Source organism: Xyrauchen texanus, chromosome 16, assembly GCF_025860055.1.
Source record: "Xyrauchen texanus isolate HMW12.3.18 chromosome 16, RBS_HiC_50CHRs, whole genome shotgun sequence".
Classification (NCBI taxonomy): Eukaryota; Metazoa; Chordata; class Actinopteri; order Cypriniformes; family Catostomidae; genus Xyrauchen; species Xyrauchen texanus.
Genome location: NC_068291.1, coordinates 2,867,721 through 2,886,527, shown reverse-complemented (window position 1 = coordinate 2,886,527; position 18,807 = coordinate 2,867,721). Strand labels below are relative to the sequence as shown.

Genomic DNA, 18,807 nt, shown 5'->3' with positions numbered 1-18,807 from the left:
TCGGACCAGGTGACCTTCTTCCACTACTCCAATGTCCAGTTCTGATGCTCGCCTGCCCATTGCAGGCGGTTTCGATGGTGGACAGGGGTCATCATGGACACTTTGACCGGTCTGAGGCTACACAGCCCCATACGCAGCAGGGTGTGATGCACTGTGTGTTGTGACACATTCCTCCCATAACCATCATTAACATTTTCTATGACATGTGCCACAGTAGACCTTCTGTTGGTTCGGACCAGACAGGATAGCCTTCGTTGCCATCGCGCATCGATGAGCCTTGGGTGCCCAACACCCTGTCGCCGGTTTGTGGTTTGTCCCTCCTCGGACCACTGTTGGTAGGTACTCACCACTGCTGACCGGGAGCACCCCACAAGTCTTACAGAGATGCTCTGACCCAATTGTCTGGCCATGACATTTAGCCCTTGTCTAATTTGCTCAGGTCTTTACTCCTGCTTGTTTCTCCTGCATTCAACACATTGACTATGAGAACCGATTGTTCATTTACCATCTAATCTACCCAGACTTTGACACATGGCCTTGTTAGGAGATGATCAATGGTATTCGCTTCACCTGTGAGGGGTCATGATGTCTTTGCTTATCGGTGTAAAGGCAGCATAAATGTAATTAATTTGACTCAAGTGGCTTTATCCATATCTTCTGAAGAGATATGATCTGTTTTGGTTAAAAACAGACCAAAATGTAACTTTTTTTCACTATAGATCTTAAAATCTGCAGAATCCTTGGCATGTTCATGAGAAAAGCTCGATTACACTTCTTTCCGCTGGTCTGATGCGCAGAGCGCCACGCAGTTTGTGTCAAAATCGATCATATCGCTTTAGAAGATATGGATTAACCAGGATTTACACTGGAGTCGTATGGATTACTTTCATGCTGCCTTTATGTTATTTTTGGAGCTTGAAAATGTCCCATTGACTTGAATTGATGGAAAAATAAATCTCATACATCCTACAAAATATCCTTCGTGTTCTGAAGAAAGGAAGTCATACGAGTTTGAAACGGCATGACAGTGAGTAAATGAAGAAGAATGATCATTTTTGGGAGAACTATCCTTTGACGTAAAGGTACTCTTCATTTACTGAATGAAATGAATTGAACACAAAACTGACAAGAGCTACTGAAATCACCAGGGCAAACTTGTGGTATTATATTTTTCACATAAACCTACATCTAAACAACACATAAAACAAAACGCACTGTGGTTGGTCACATCACATGTCAGTCAGATGGTCTCTTCCTGTCTAAGTGGGTTGCTCTTGGCCAGAATAAGCTGCAATGTGGAGCAGACTTTATGTTGATAGTCAAAAGTCAGCCGAAGACATCCTTGTCCTCTGCAAAACTCTAGATGGAGCAAACATTATGTTAAATGATGGGGTTAAATGAGGACAGCTTTGGTCATGACCCATCAAGTTGAATCTTTGAGGTAAACACAGTTAGCTGTTTTTTACACTGGTCATGTTCCCTCATTAGCTCCCATGCAGCGCATCAATTATACCAGTCTCAGGTGCAACTCAGAACCCAAGAGCAAAGGGCCAGTCTGAGACTGTGTGACATGAATAATCCCGTATTTGCAAAGATGCAAAGCTGACGCTTATAATGTATCAGCTGCTTGGCTCTCGCTCTGTGCACTTAGGGCCGTGTATGTATACAGCACAGTGAGCGGCAGAAAGAAACGACCTGCACCTGCACTGACATCAGCCATTAATAGACAACTGATCCTCCCATCCAAACACACCACACATACAGTGCTCAGAGCATGATGAAACATGTTTGAGCTGAGGACCGCACAGAGAGAGAGCATCTCCTTCTTAATAACACAAGCTTTTTGGTGCTCAATCTACTGACGGATGGCACTTTTTCCCTTCAGCCCTCATCGGTACAGTGTTTCCTCCAGGCAACATGACCAGATTTGCCGTGCTGCAACAAAATGCAACACCCAGTTCATGAGTCCATACTCATTAAGTGGTTAGTAATGCACAATACTAACCAACAGAAATGCAAACAATTATCATATGACCCACTGGCAAATATTTAGACTCTTCTTGCAACAGGTGTACAGCAGTGCCATTTGTTCCTGTGTGACTTTTAACCAATGTATCTTTGTTAAAGCTGAAGTATGTAATTTCAATGCAAGTCAATGGGGTCGATCCGTAAACGTTAAAACTCAGTTTCAAAAGTATAGACACAAGACGTTAACACTATGCATGTTAACATGAATGTAGTGTGATAAAATCACTTACTAAGCTTTTCTGTGTAAAGTTCTATCCAATTTTACAACTTCAACTTCAAATGACCGTAAAACAAAATCATCATTCTAACAACTTTATAGCTCAAATTCATATATAAGTTTTAACAGAAGAATTAAGGCCGAAACATACTCTATGCAAGAACATAGAGCACTTGGCTAATGCGCCATATTTGACATACACGTCATATTTGACATGCTTAAAGTGTGTTCTTGCGTTACCGTGACGGGAACAGAAAACTTTATTATTTAGTTAAGTTGCTATTAATATATTGACTTTAACTTACTTGCTCAGCAATATTCTCTTCAAACTGTTGCTCCATCATGACAGTAGTTGAGTTGAAAGAAAAAACTCACCATAGAAGTGTTCACACTAATCTCGCTATAGCGCCCCCTTGCGGCAATGTTGAGAATGCAACGCGTACTTGTGTTAAAATAAGGATTGCGGTCTGACATATTTCAGAAAGTAATGACACATCTACCTTTGCGTTCACGTATTTGCGTAGAGTATGTTTTGGCCCATAATATAGTGCTTTCGTATATAATTATAAGCTTCAAATTTCTGCTTTTAAACGTTCCTAAAATTGGGCCCATTCACTTCCATTGTGTGCCTCAACCTAATGTTTTCTGCTTCTTTTTTTAAGAAAAGGAGGGACCATTCAGAAAATGTTTTGTGGTAATAAACATTGTGAAGCAAATGCTGTCGATTGCACATAACTTTAATTGAACATTGAATATTTCTTTAAACCTGGAAAAAAATGAAAACTGTAAATAAAGAAATATTATGATGTAAAATGGATAAGAAATACTGCACTATTTCTAGATCACTAATCAAATGGAGATTATGAAAATCAATCAATTAAACTGGACATTCAGCTGTATAATAAATCAATATGGACATATGTTTAAAGTGTTACTGATAATGTACTCATTTTGAGAAGACTACATCAGGTTTTTCTCAAACTAGCCTATATGAGATGCTTTTTAAAGAGAGCTCTGTGACATTATAAATGATGTTTTCTTGGTGCAGGAAGGCTGATGTGCATATGCACCAACAAAAGTTAAATAAGCTCATGGTCAGCCCTAAGCCACTTCTTTGATCTGACAAGTCTGTGTGTGATATAGTCTTCAAAGCCTCCAGGCTCAGGTAAATTCACTAAAGGTTTGCAGTCTTACAAAGAGAGAAGACAAATATTATGGGTTTTGTTTTTCAAAGATAGAAGATGCTGCTTGTTTTCATGAGATTGCCCCATGAGCAACAATTTTGTATTAATATGATGACGTACAAAAATATTAGCAAAAATGGAGTTGAACAGCTGGTACAACAGTGGCACTGAACAGGGTAAGGTGGCCTTTATGTGATTGGTATGGTGATACAGGCTGGATTCGAACCTGGGTCTCAGTGAGCACAACGGCTAATGTGTCACAAATGAACATACATTTAACAGGCCAAGAGTTACTAACACTACAGCTCTGTCTCTCAAATCACTCAATAGTGGCGAGACTGAATGGGATTGACACTTCAGCAGACCTGGTGATGAGCAGGAATCAAAGCTGAGACGATGAGTCTCCTTCTGCAGAACAAATACAGACGCCATCACTCATTTACTGGCCATATTTCATGATAACACCAGCGGAAACCCAACGACAATAATGTTTGCCATCATTATTGTCTGAACCTTTCTCTAGATTTCCGTTTTAATGCTTTAATAGAATTCTCTGGTGCTAACTTACAATAGTGTTCATTTAATTGCATGAAAATATAGAGCAAAATCCATCTGCCTGAGGTGATGGTTACGGCCCTATGAGGAGGGAGGGAAGATGTGTGATAGTTTAGCAGAGTTAGTTTTGCACAAATGACAGTTTCCTTGCAATGACTGGAAATATATTGTGATTAACAAGTAAAACATGTCCATTTCACCATTCAACATTTCACCCCAAATGCAGAATGTAATTTAGTTTGTTCATAAGATTGATCAAATGAGGCCTGTTTTAGGACCACAAGGATTTATTTAGCATTTTATGCATGTTTATGAAAATTAACACCAACCCCAACATACATGATGAGTTTTTGATTACTGTATTACAGTGAAAGGTTATAACTGTAATACAATGATCAATGTTTGATTTTTAGGCGAGACAACAAATACTCCCATACTGTAATCTATTCAAATGTAATTTTTCCATTTCAGTAATGGCAATACTTTTTTCTTTTTCTTTTCTTTTTGTACCTTATTTGCTTAATGGTAATAAAAATGCAAAATGTTAATCATTATAAAAATATGTCTTTTCAATATAATTGTTTTGACTTTGATGTGAAATATGACAGTCTTTTCAGTTTTCAGACAGGTTAAATTGATGCTTTATACAAAAAGTAATAAGCACAGCTTATTATGATTATTTATTACCATAATGAATCCTTACGAACACTGTCTATATTTTACTTTTTCACTTTGATCTCAACAGAACAAGTACTTTTATTTTGTATTTCCACAGAAAACTATGCCGAATTAAAATACCACATATAATAGTTTTTTGGTAAATAACACATTCATATATATATATATTTACAGTATATGTGTGTGTTTTGTAATTGCCAGCTTATCTTGATTTGCTAATGAATGTATTTTAGTGGTGTTTATTTTACTATAGTGTTTTAATAATGTAAAACATTATTCATTAAGTGCCACATAACAGTTAACTAAATATATATAAAACAAAAAAAAGTGTACTGACATAAATTCAGAAGGTTTTCCCTCAAAAACGGCATATTTGTGCTGTACTCCAGTGTTCTGGGAAACATTTTGTACTTTTGGACCTACACAACCTTTAATTAATCTCACGTTGATGTGAAATGCTTTACTATTTATTTAAAAATGAACAGTTATTTTGGGAACATGTAAATCACATGCTATAAACTGATTCAAAAATGTAACTCACATCAATGTATATATGACTTAACTGATACATTGAGAAACTCAGTTATCCTAGGATTTCACACAGTGCTCTCATTTAAGTACACAATTATGCATTCAACTTTTTTTTTTTTTTTTTTTAAATAGGGTGGTTCAGGTGGCTATACTGTATTAAAGAAATAAATACTACAGTAAATAAACTTTAGTGGCTTTTTTCTAATCCTCTCATAGAAAAACCCTTAAACAGTCTGATATACATTATGAAAAGCTGTACAGGTGAATTATATTTAAAATAAGGACACATATATTTTTTAATTATGTTGATATAAATATTTATATATTTATATATATATATATAATATATATATATATATATATATATATATATATATATATATATACATACATACATATATATAATTGTCAAAATATATGATCATATCATCAAGAAGACAAGAAATGAGACAAACACACATCGCAACATGAATATTATAAATAAGTGACCAGTTATAGATATTTAGTGTAAATGTGACCGCATTTATCTGTGCTTAGCGGCAGCCACACCCTTCCACCACCATCTCCTGATAGTTTTTCAGGACCACCCTGTCCGTCTCATCCAGGTAGAGCATTGAAATTGCACTGAGCTCAGTGGGAACACAGCAGGCCTTGGGAATATTGGTGTTCACAGAGTTAACCAGCGTCTGTACAATAGCGTGATTGGTCGAGTTCAGGTGATCGGCCAACGGGAAGGGGCACTCCCCTTGACAGTAGTACGCCTGGTACCCGGGTGGCGCCACAATCCAGTCATTCCAACCCACGTCGCTGAAATCAACATAGAGCGCGTGTCGCCGGCAGTTGCGGTTGCGCTTTCGGCCCCTTTGCTTAGGGCTGCGCTTCATTCTGCGCGTCAACGGGTGACTTTTGCCATCGTGACCGAAAGTGACTAGCAGTGGCCGGAGCTGGTCCCAATCTTCACCCGGAAGGGGATGCAAGGACCGACTTACGCGCACATGTCGTCCCTGATGATGGCGTATTTGGTTTAGGTGAAGCACCTCAATGGCCAGGCCATGGTTGGACTGCTTGTCGCGGGTCCAGCGCAGCACTGCGGGACTCACGTCAAAGCTCTCCCATCTGGACGTGTTGTGGTGCACTAACCGCGTATCCAGGAGCTGCGTGATGAGCTGGCCGGCCCGCAGGGGCTTCAGCACCTCGTATATGTTTATCCGATGGAGACCCTCGTCTCCTGTGTGTTGGGGATCTGGGCTTGCGTCATCGATTTGTTGCCTGTAGAGACGCAGCTCTGCGGTAGAAAGGAGTTCCTGCTCAGGTATGCTGCTGAGATTGAAGATGAAGCGTAGTGGAGTCTCCCATGACCCGTCAGATGGCAACTCTTCCATGTGCTCTACAGAGGAAGAAGAATCAGGAAACAGGTCAAGAAACTTATAGAAGATAATCTGCAAATGCATCTTTTCTACAATTTCCAATTTAAATGATCCTGTAGCAATTTCTTATATAGCATCCTAAAGGCCCTAATTTACTTAGTACGGAATCGAATAACGAACGGGTGTGACATCATTTAGAACAAAATTTAGGCAAAACAAATGTGTTTTTGAGTCTGTTTCAGTTGTTCGTAACAGCTGACCGGGTGAACTCTTATGGTGCGTTCACATACAATGCGAAGCGAGTGTTTCGAACTGTGCGATTACATACAAAGTCAATGCAAAGACGTGAATAGACGCAAATTCACGGCGGGCAGCGCGAATGCAGAGAATGGCGCAAAGCGAAAACGCGAAATTGCTTCATTTGCGTGATCGCGCTCGAGTTGAAACTTTCCGACTTGAGCGAAATATCAGCATGACGCATTGTGGCGAAAGCCTATCAGCACTGAGATTGTCCGGATGTCACTTACGTACTAACATACTGATGCAGTAGCAGAAGAAATCAGGAAAAATGGGTGAGAAAACGGTTGTAGTGGTTTGTGGTCACCCGAAATTGTATGACAATGTCAAAGTATCAGGGACTTCCACAACAGATACAAAGCAGCAATCGTTGTGATATCGGCCATGGTTGATGGCGGAAAGATAAGTTGTCGTAGAAACCCCTCCTCCTGTCCTTTTCCAGAAGAGAAGGGGGAATACTCACGGCTTCGCGTTACTTGCGCGTTGTATGTGAACGCACCATTAGGAAAACCTCTTACCGGCTGCTAAACACCTTCTTACTGCCATCGGCCCACGTCATCAGTAGGTGTGACCTGGAGCTCCACCTACTTTGAGGTCAACAGCTAATTCTGTTCTGTGGATTATTGTTTGCGTAGAGACAATTTCCAAGAACATGTCATGCATTTTTATTTTGTTTAATTAGTCTACAAAAGGAATCAAATCAACTCAAATACTCTCAAGTGCACATTCACTCGTGTACCATCTGCAGCTAAAGCCATGCACACATCTGCCCAAAGTAAGATATGTCTATCAACTTTATTTTGTCTGTATTTTGCCAATTAACACTCTTTTACACATCCATCTTTGCAGTATGTGCCAGTATCATCATATAATAGAATAACAGAGTGTAATAGGTGCATCTTATGGTCTTTTATTCAAGTCATTTTTGTACTTGTCTGGGGCTTAAAAAAAGAAAGAAGAAAAAGTTAAAAATGGCATGTGGTGTAACCATCTGTAGACAGTAAAAAAAAAAACAAAAGAAAAATATTAAAGTCCCATAAAAAGCTTAAAATAAAAAATAAATAAAAGTCAAAGTCAGGTGGTGCAACCAACATCTAGGTAGCTATTCTGATGTTATGCATACAAAAATAATATAGACATTTAAAAAAAAAAAATTCAGGTCATATGGAGTAACCCTGAGAAAACCTTTTGATGCTCTACAAAAAGAACATTATTTTTGTAAAAAACAAAATGCAAGAAAGTTGCATTAACATTATTTTAATACCTTTTACTTGATGGTTATACCATGTGACATTTTTAAAGTCATTCAATCTTTTTCCTTATAGAAAATGCTATAAACGTTTCTTCCAAAATGTATCAAACCAACTTGGACACAGAGTAGGGGAGAGCGGGGATGGATGCAACATGGGAAGCAAGAATGTCTTATTCCTCCAATCAAGAATGAGGTAAAGTGATGAGAATCATACCGCACATGCCCAGTTAGCCCCTCCTCCTCTCTGGAAAAAAGCAGCCACATGTGACCATTCCTTCTGCAAAAAATACTTTTTAAGGTAAAAAAGTCTTTTTTTTCATGCTCAGAGTTTTTGTCCTACTGTTTGCGTGAAGCATTATAAAGTCATATCATTTTAATCTGTGTTTTCTTCTCTTCTAAAAGGCATAGCTAACATGTGTCAAGGCTATTGTGTCAAGCTAGCATAGCAAGTTTTGTCACGGCTGTCAGTGTAGATACAACATGCTGTTGACAACATTGATGTAAAAGCTTGATAAAACCAGTATTGTGTAAGTTACTCTAAAAAGTAATTAATTACTAACTACTAATTACATCTTTCAATAGCCAGGTATTTCACCTTTTTTCAGTAAATACTCAGACTAGCCTATATTTGATCTGTTCTTCACACACACCCACACACACACACACGCACGCAACGCACACACACAGTTCAAATAAGTGCACAATAGTATTTCAGTGAATTTCAGTGTCTTGATTTTGATGAAAAAAATATTTTGTAGTTCAAAATTATTGTAATAATTAACCAAAACATGGTTGTTACTTGAAAATATGTTTTTCCTTTTACTAGTCTTTAGACAGTTAATTTAACTTAGTGAAGACCCTGTCTGTCCACAAATAAAATAAAGAAATTGCCAAAAAATGTTAAAGAATAATTTGTATTATTGTCCATACTTATGGGGTCAGTTGCAACATTTGACTTTGTCTATTCAAGTATAAATTGTATGTATATTGTATGTACGCATGTTACAGCAGTGTGGGTGGGTGGGTAGCTAATAGATGAGGGTTTAATGTAACAAACAGTCTCTGAGAAACTGAAGGAAATGCAAAAAGTGTTGCAACCGTCCCTGCTCTCCCCTACATTTCTTCTAACTTAACATATGTGTTTTAAACTTCAGATTTCTCATTTTTATCATCTCTAGTTTGTCACTGACCCCAAAATATGGAAACTTTTATACAACAATTAACTATAATATCACGCTTAGTACAATAAATCAAGTACAATGTTGCAGTGCCAGTTAACTATCGCCCTGCATTACGAAATCTAAATGCTGTCAGGCTGCCGCGTAAACAATACTTTAGGTAACGAGTTGATGGTCAACCAGCAAATTTTAGGCAAGTTCACATTGGAAAACTGTTGTGGCCTGTTATTTTGCATTTCAGATAAGTGGTTCTTGTTACTGAAATATATTTGTTTAATCATTTTCATGAAAAATAATCATCACATTCAGCCAGTTTCATGATAGAAAAACCATGAAACCGTTTAAACTCTGTTGTTGGTAAGGGAATTATTATTATTGAAAATTTACAGTTATAGTTACCAGTGTCTATTGTTGTTGGCGCCAAATGCTGTGCATCTAAGCAAACTCTACAATATTTTGGTGCAAATGTATCTGTCACTTTCTAGAAGCTAGTAAATTAGACAGAGGCCAACATGGAAAGGTCTGTTTTTCAATGCCATGTCAATCCTATCACATTTAAGTACAAATAAATAGTGTAAAATTACAGGAATACACAGTTTTACTATGCTTATGGCTCTCTATCGCGTGTATTTCCCTAAGCCTTCTGGGGACTCTGTCTAAGAGACCATATTGTTGGCAACAGCTAATCTGTAGAGAAGTATTAAAAATAATTACACGTTGAGCAAAGTCCCTCAAAAAAGATCCACATTAAGTATGGAGACACAGAGTCTTTTTAAAATGCTTTTAAATTTTGGGTTGGGTTTGAAACAGAGCTCAAAACTACATTTATGCATTAGGCAGATGCTTTTATGCATTAAAATATAAATCGGTATGCCTTGGTTCTTTGCCTTGGAATTTTTACCATTCATTTTCCATAGAGATTTCATAAAATCCTTAAACAAAAAGGTTTTTAGCCATGAACCAAACCAATTAGCTTTACATTTGTAATGTTGTGAATCACAACATTACAAACTTTGATTTGAAGCAAAACATTATCTGAAAAATCCCTGACGTCACTAGAATCCCATGAAGCATTGCGAAGACGTAATTGAAAACTATTGATTTAAAGTTCTTGACTGTAAGTATAGAAATATTATATTTTAATGTTATTGTATATTCAGATATATTCAAATAAATAAGTAGTTTGAGAGTGTAGGGAGAGTCCGCCACAGTGTGGGAGTGGGCGGTCGCTGCAGAGCTCTTTTGACGCAGCGATTCTCTGGTGGATCTTTCCGCTTCAGGATGATGGTTAGTGTAGTTCTTCAACAGGAATTCCACTTTTAAACGCTATTTTTTAAAAAGGAAGTTGAAATAACTTATGGCTTCAACAGAAGCACCATTGATGAACATCCTCGGAAGGGTTAAAGTTATCGTAAATAACCAATTCCCCTATGGAATTTTTTGTTTTACTACGAGGACCACACTGTTGCGCTCTATGACCTTGCTCTATTTTGTTTTGATGACTATAATGTTGTGAGAACTCTCTGGGTCTTACCTTCATGGTGGAAGCCTCTCACAGTGTTAGCTCGACTCGTAGATCTTTCTGGATAATCAAAGCTGATCTCATGAGCTGCAGCGTCTTCAACCTCTCCTGACTGCAGGCGATACAGATCGAGCAGATACTGCGGCACGACGGCCGAGTAGCTGGGTCGCGGACGCTTTTGCAAGCCAAACATGTGCAGCAGTGTGGCCTCAAAGTCCTGCAGCAGTTCATGACTCTGACCCAGCTGAGCCGACACTTTCTTCCTCCCCTCCTCAGGTATTAGACTAGCATAGCTGCTCTTTCCCAGTAGCATTTGCCATAATACAATGACCATCAGCATTCGATTACCAGGAATCATGATGTCTCTGATGGACGTTTGATGAAGGTGGAGGTGATGGAGGAAGCAGCAGAGGTGCAGAAAGACAAGAGAAAAACAGTGAGACCTTAATAAAAGATGTTTGTTTTAGGGTGAAATGTGACCTAGGCAATGTTTTGGAAGATTTACACAACAATTCAGAAGACAAAGAAAAAAGTCATGTTATTTTCATATAGAAAATCAAGCCTAGTTTTAGGACCATTAAGATTTTTTTTGCATTGTGACATTATTTAATGAGTGCAGCAGCCGGTTCCAGATGTAATAATCCCATAAAATTTTCCCATGTGGGAATAATTAAACTTAATTTAAAAACTAATTGTGTTTAATAGTAGAATTCCTGGTGATGAACTACACTACCCATGATCCTGAATACAAAGATCCACCAATCAGAAAATCACGATGAACAAAGCACACCAAAAGAGCTTTGCAGCAACCGCCCACTCCCACGATGCAATCGAGTCCGTCTCCCTACATTCCCAAACTACTTTTATACTTGTATATATATGAAGATTTTCCAATAAACTTAAAATATATTGTTTTTATACATATTTTCAATTGTTTTTTTATTGGTTTGCATCATTCGCTATGCTTCATGAGATTGTAGTTCATTCCATCATTAAAGACGTTTATTTACACAAATCCATCTTGAAACTTTGTCTTGTTGTCCGATTTTCAAATACTTTTTTGAATCTTTTTAAATCAAAGTTTTTAATCTTGTTATTCACCTCGGATCTGGTTGGTTTGGTTTGATGAAGACTTCAATGAAATTCCTATGGAAAAAAATTAATGGAAAAAACACTTCCGGAACATGGCTGAAAAAGTGTTTTCATTATTGTAATACAGTAATTTACATGTTTTAACTATTGGTCCAATGGAAATTACCATTATTTAAAGCTGAAGTGTGTAATTTCTAACTCCACAGAACAGAATTGCATAAACAAACAAAACTGATTATGCCCCTCATCTGCAGTAGTTCAGATAGTCCCGCCCCCAACTCCCATTAGTTGAGTAACATTGTTGGGTGGAGTCTAAAGAGGTCACTCAAAATAAACACAGGTATTTTTACAGCGCCACAAAGACACAATGTTTACATTTTTCAAGAAAATGAACCTATGAATGGCTTATAGTTGTTTCTGCATATTAAGCTCGGATAGAAGAGAGTATTTTAACCCTGAAAAAGTTGACATACTTCAGCTTTAAATTAGCTAAAATTACCGCGAAGTGGCTACAACGGAATTCCAATGGGCAAAATGAATGGAGAAAAAACACTTCTTGGCTAAAAAAGTGTTTTCATTATTGTAATACAGTATTTAATTATTTATTTTTTACTATCAGCCCAATGAAAATCACCATTATTTAAATGAGCTTAAATTACTGTGAAGTAGCTGCAACAATTGTCCCAGACGTGTTCTTGACAGATTTCGTGAGATTTCAATAATTACTTGTCCTTAATATTAGAAAATGTATTTAAATGGCAAATAAGCGCACTAAGTTGTTTACGGTTTGAAGCTTATATATAGACATATTTTATCCTGTGTACTTTTGAGGTAGTTATTTGTCAAACTAAACTACAGACTGAACAACTGACATGAAACAAGGACAGTAAGCTGCACATTTCAAGTGCTTAAAGTGCAACACAAAAGTAAAACTCTGATTGACCACTGTTTTTGAGAGAATAACGAAACCTTTTAATTTGCTCTCAAAAATGACAGTCCCAAACAAACAATCGAAATATGTAACAACCCTGTGACATGATTAGGATAGGCTGGTCCACTTACCGACAAAAGGTAAAGCATGGGAATACAGTCCATGTTTGTTGGGAGTCTATGCGAGACAAGTTCCTCAGGTAAATGTTACGTGGTGCTGGAAGGCTGTTCGAGAGCACTGGCCAGATACCTTTCCTGAAAGGCAAGGATACAAAAAAGTAATTTGCCATTTTTATGTCACAAAATCCCATTAATAGAATCACATTAGAGCACACATGACAGCATCTAAATGCAGCGTGAGCAACACGTTGTCTTTGTTCATTTATAAGACTATCAGCTGTTTAACATGTGAATGGACGGTAATTCCAATTTACATAAAAAAGAGGTTCGTTTCAGAACTGCTTCTTCTATTGATGGTCCGCAATTATGGACTTTTAAAACCCCCCTTCTAAAGAGCCTTTAACACAACCCCCTCAACCTAGCTTGGGCGTAGAAATGGTGTCGTCCTTTCTGACGTCAATGTTAACTCATGATCTCTTAACCCATTCCATCCAAATATGTAGCAATCATTCGGTGTCACATTATTACCAAAACAATGCAAGGGATTCGAAAGAAATGAGCCTGTTTATTTCACATAAACCACAATGAATTCGATTTTTTGTGATAAATCCGAGGAAATGAACTAATAACAACCACAAGTGCTCATGAAGATCTCAGATAACGACATCACAGAGTCCACAGCTGACTGTAGTGAGCAAAGCATGAGTGTATTCTGTCATTTCTTGGATCAAGTTCCACTGGAGCGAGTCCAACCATTACAATAGGAAAAATGCATATTAACAAGATCACTCTTATTTTATTTCTCTCTATGGTCTTCAACGCCCAATCAAACAACAGTTTTGATGCTAGGTTGAGATAAGCAGTTTGCAGTTGTGTTGTGACTCTTGGCACTTTTTACATGTAACAGAGCAAACAATGTGTAACTTCAGACCACCTACTCTTGTTTCAAAGCCTTCAAATACTCCTCTAAATATTTACACGATCCTATTTGATGTGTCTGAAGAAGAAGTGCAGTGCATGTGCCTTTGACTTTAGTGTGCAGTTTGCTTCCTTTAATCCATTTAAAGCTCACAGCCCTCAACTTTCCTCGAGTCTAACCCCGCTTAAGGAGATTAGATTATGCACATGCTTCTTAAAATGTGAGGGACAAAGAATGGGGAAGCAGGTTACAAACATAATAGACAACAATGAGCACCCAATGTTAGGTTTTTACCCCTGGCATGTTCCGTACAGATACCTCTGACCTAAAATTGTCTTTAAAATGAAAATATCGTTCCTTACATAAAAATGTTGCATCTAAATTTAAAAAAGTGATGTGTATCATAACTAAATAATAACAAATCTAAAATGTTTGCCACAAGTCAATTTTAAATGTAAGATTGTCAAAGCACTGGTTGTGTTATGAAATTGTTGTTCACAATTATAAACATAACAGAAGTCTTATAATATTCTGTTTAACGGAATATTTCAAGTTCAGCTCAATCGACAGCATTTGTGGCACTCGTCTCTCCTTTTCTTTCAAAAATCTGTTACAGAGAGACAATTACAATGGAAGTGAATGGAGCTTGTCCATAAACGATAAAATACCATTTCACAAGTCATGAACAATATGCATATTAACATTATTCAAGTGTGATACATTTGCTTACTAACCTTTTCTGTGTAAAGTTATATCCCATTTCACAACTTTGTTGCCATGGCCATGTAATGCCTAAACCAGTGGCGTCGCTAAGGGTGGGTCTGGGCCCATCCAAATTAGGACCACCCAGAATAAGAGAGATTATAAATATAGATTTATAAAATAGTTAAAAAAAATGCATGAATTCGGATTTTTGAAAGTGAGATAGGACTGTTTGAATGTGCCATTTCTCTGTTGTGAAATTAAAATTTGGGTGAAAACGTAATTTTTATTAGGGCCCACCCATAAGTATTTTCCTCGCTACGCCCTTGGCCTAAACCCTGTAATCATGCAAAAATTATGGTTTAAACAACTTCACAGTTCAAATAATACAAGAGTTTCAACAGAAGAAAATAATGTACTTGCTTTTATAAAATTTTAAGCTTCACATTTCTGTTTAAACTCTCCAAAAATTGACCCCATTCACTTCCATTGTAAGTGTCTCGCTGTAATCTGTTTTTGCTTTTTTTAAAGAAAAGTAAGGACGAGTCTAAATTTATTTTTTGTGGTAATCAACATTATGCCACAAATGCTGTCGATTGAACTTAACTTGTACTGAACCCGGAATATTCCTTTATGCCTATAATATGTACAAAACTATTTACACATTTTTTCCCAAGAATTCACCAACAAAAATCCATTTAACAACTGTATCAGTATGGTTTTGGTATGGCCCATCCCTAGCATCTGCTGATCTTATAATTATCAGTATTTATTATGTCCTGCAACTCTCGCAAGAAATATATTTAGACAGAAACCAACTTTAACAGATAATAATATCTTATTTCCTAATTTCCTTGCTTTCCACCTCCTTTCACTAAAGATCCAACACATGTCCAATTGGCTTTTGTTTTGGTCTGTACGCTTCTTTCAATTATAAAAGTCATTTTACTTCAGACTCACTATCCAAAGATGTGCCGAATTTCCACCAGTTTTGAAACCTTTTTCATTAGCAGTTTTATTATACTTTCCAAAACTAAGAATATAAATGTTTTACAACTCAAGATTGAACAAGCTCATGCCAATGTTTACTTTTTGAATTAGGGAGGTAAGTAGATGTGAGACTCACATTTGTCAAAACATAGACTCATTCTTCAAAAGATTCTCAAAACTCGTATAAAAAGTCTTGATCAGGTCATGCAAGCCTAAAGAAATTCCCAACCCCATACAAAAACACACCATAACATGTTTCCCGCAAATTTTCCGTAACAAGTGGTGTTATAGACACAAATGTGAAAGAATAATGATAGAAATATATTTTAAATATTATAATAAAATAAAAATAAATACTGTATCAATTTATTATGAAGTAGCAAACTATTGAACTTTCAAGGAAATTACGTCTACAATAGTGCATTTTTGTTCAGGATCATTTAATGGACATTATGTGAGATCACTAAAATAAACTATAAACCGTTTTAAGAATTATAACCAGATGTGAAGCCCTCACACACCTGGCGGGTTACCTGTATGCGCGCGCGGGCCGGTGTATCAGCACGGTCAACGGTTGCAAGTTGTGTATCTTGCAAAATCCTTTAACGTCAACTATCCGACTGAGAAACACTTCAAGAAAATCCTCGCCATTTGTCAACATGGACTGTCGACGCGACAAACTATATATTGCGAGTGTTTTCATTTGTCGCGTCACGTCTCTACAGATGGATGTTCTAGTTAATCGCGCCGTAAATTATTTTCAGTTAAGCGCAAAGTGACCAAAATGCACACGGAAGTATCAATAAACGTAACACGGTCATGAAGTTCTGGCTGTGACTGTGTCAAAATAATGAACGCGCATGAATATCGACATACCGACTTACCATTGGAAGAGGTGCGAACGGTATCCCGACAAAAGAAAAAAAAGTTTTCAAAGAGTTCACATCACACGTCAAAAGTCCACAAGCCTCGAGAAAATGTTCGGGACATTAGTTCCGCATCATATCCTCAAGAAGAACCCAAAGAGTCCGGTGCAAACGCGGATTTTTGTAGCTCCAACAATGTCCAAGAACTCTCGAGAACGGAGAGCATCGCCGTCAGGAAACTCAGAGACTGATCTCGCATCCAATTCTCCTGGCAGTTTTTATGTGTCCGCCCTATGAAGTTCCCTCTGCCTCCTCCCCTACTCTCTCAAGCCACTTCACCCACATCTAACACCTCAGACAGACCCTAGAGAACCCCAACTGAGAAGATCTGTCTCATTCTTCACGTTACACGCTGGACACTCGAGCACATGTCATCTATTCAAATGTTTCTGGAGATTTCATCATATTTGGCCACACTGTACAAAAGAGAATGTATGTTAATCTGAGTCCCAGAAAAATAAACTAAAAAAGTTCGAGGGTAAGGATGACAGCTATAGAATAAAGGTTCCTCAATGGTTCACAAAGGTTCAGAAAAGACCCCCAATTCTTTTGTTTTTAACTGTATAGGGTTCTTGAGTTTTTTTTATGAGTCTTTGGAGACTTTTGAGCAGTTATTAATGTTACTTTTTAGGCTGTTATTTTTTTTAAAGCAGGTTTCTGGGTTCTTTAAAGAAGCAATATATAGATAGGATTTTCTAAACAACTAAAGAATAAATATCTGTGGAAAACACAGTATAACATGGTTTTGCCTTTTGGTTATCATAAATTAAAATATTGTTTAGACAACAGATCATGTTCCCAGCATGCACCGCTACATAAATAAATTATGAGGATTTCAGTGTACTTTTTTTATAGTTTTTGTTTGCTGTTTTTATTTATACTGTTATTGTTGTGTGTTATTGTCACTGAAAAAAATACATTTATATTATAAAAGGATGTTCCTTCCCATGCGTTCGACTTGTCATTTCATTATTTCCAACAAAGAGTTTTTGTTTAATCACTAGTAAAATCAATACTGTAAAAACTTGCACCTTACATCAGGAGAAATTCTTTGCCTGAACTGACTGACACCAGATCTATAATAACCCCCCCTGACTCTGATTAACCCATATTATTTGAAGATTGTAATAAAAAAAGAAGTAAAATATTGACATCTTATTCCAATGCTAAGCATAATTAGAAATCCCATAGTTCAAAATCATTGCCATGTATCCGGTATTGTTCAAGTGGCGATCTGTAAATATTTCTCTTATAATGTAATTCACCAAGGCTGTTGACTTCTCTTGACCTTGTGCTCCTATAATAACAAGTAACCCCCAGTGAGTGAAGAAGCCCTCACAGACAACCTCATTACCATATTATTTACCTGTCTGGCTCAAGTGATTTTAGTCACAAAGTGATAAAGTGACATGTAATCCCCCCCCACACACACACACACACACACACACACAAAGACACACATACACACACACTCACACGCGCACAAATACACACACACACACACACAAATACACACACATACACACACACGCACAAATACACACACATACACACACACACACACAAATACATACACACAAATACACACTCACACACGCACAAATACACACACACACAAATACACACACATACACACACATACAAATACATACACACAAATACACACTCACACACGCACAAATACACACACGCACAAATACACACACATACAAATACACACTCACACACGCACAAATACACACACACACAAATACACACACACACATACATACACACACTCACACACACACAGACACAATCCCACACGCACAAATACACACACGCACATGCACAAATACACACACACACACACAGACACACTCACACATGCACAAATACACACACATACACACAGACACACACACACAAATACACTCACACATACACTCACACACACACACAAATACACACACACACACAAATACACTCACACATACATTCACACACACACAAATACACTCACACATACACACACACACACACAAACACAGTACACTCACAAATACACTCACACATATACACACACACACACAAATACACACACACACACAAAAATACACACAGTCTTTGGTAAAGAAAACGTTCTCACATTGAGCCTATTTACTTTCTAAAAACAAGTGTATAACATAGTTTTTTTAATTGAAAATGATTTACTTACCAAATAGAATTTGTGTGAATCTTTCTGCCATGTGTTTTGTTTCATATATTTTTAAATAACTCTGGTCTACTAATTAAAATAACATTATGTTTCTTACCACATGCACACACAGTTTTAACAAC

At 37.2% G+C, this 18,807-nt stretch overlaps 1 protein-coding gene across 2 annotated transcripts; it reads right to left on the bottom strand.

Annotated features, from left to right (window-relative positions):
- Window positions 1-5,628: 5,628 nt before the first annotated feature.
- LOC127656943 (bone morphogenetic protein 4-like) lies at window positions 5,629-16,666 on the bottom strand. Of its 2 annotated transcripts, none has more exons than XM_052145509.1 (4): window positions 16,447-16,666; window positions 12,964-13,086; window positions 10,822-11,174; window positions 5,629-6,580 (listed from the first exon to the last, which is right to left on the bottom strand). In XM_052145509.1, the coding sequence occupies exons 3-4, from the start codon at window positions 11,165-11,167 to the stop codon at window positions 5,727-5,729; spliced, it is 1,200 nt and encodes a 399-aa protein (XP_052001469.1). In that variant the 5' UTR covers window positions 11,168-11,174; window positions 12,964-13,086; window positions 16,447-16,666; the 3' UTR covers window positions 5,629-5,726. The 2 variants fall into 2 exon arrangements, with proteins under 2 accessions (XP_052001469.1, XP_052001468.1); XM_052145508.1 differs by lacking the exon at window positions 16,447-16,666 and adding an exon at window positions 13,266-13,329.
- Between the last annotated feature and the right edge of the window lie 2,141 nt (window positions 16,667-18,807).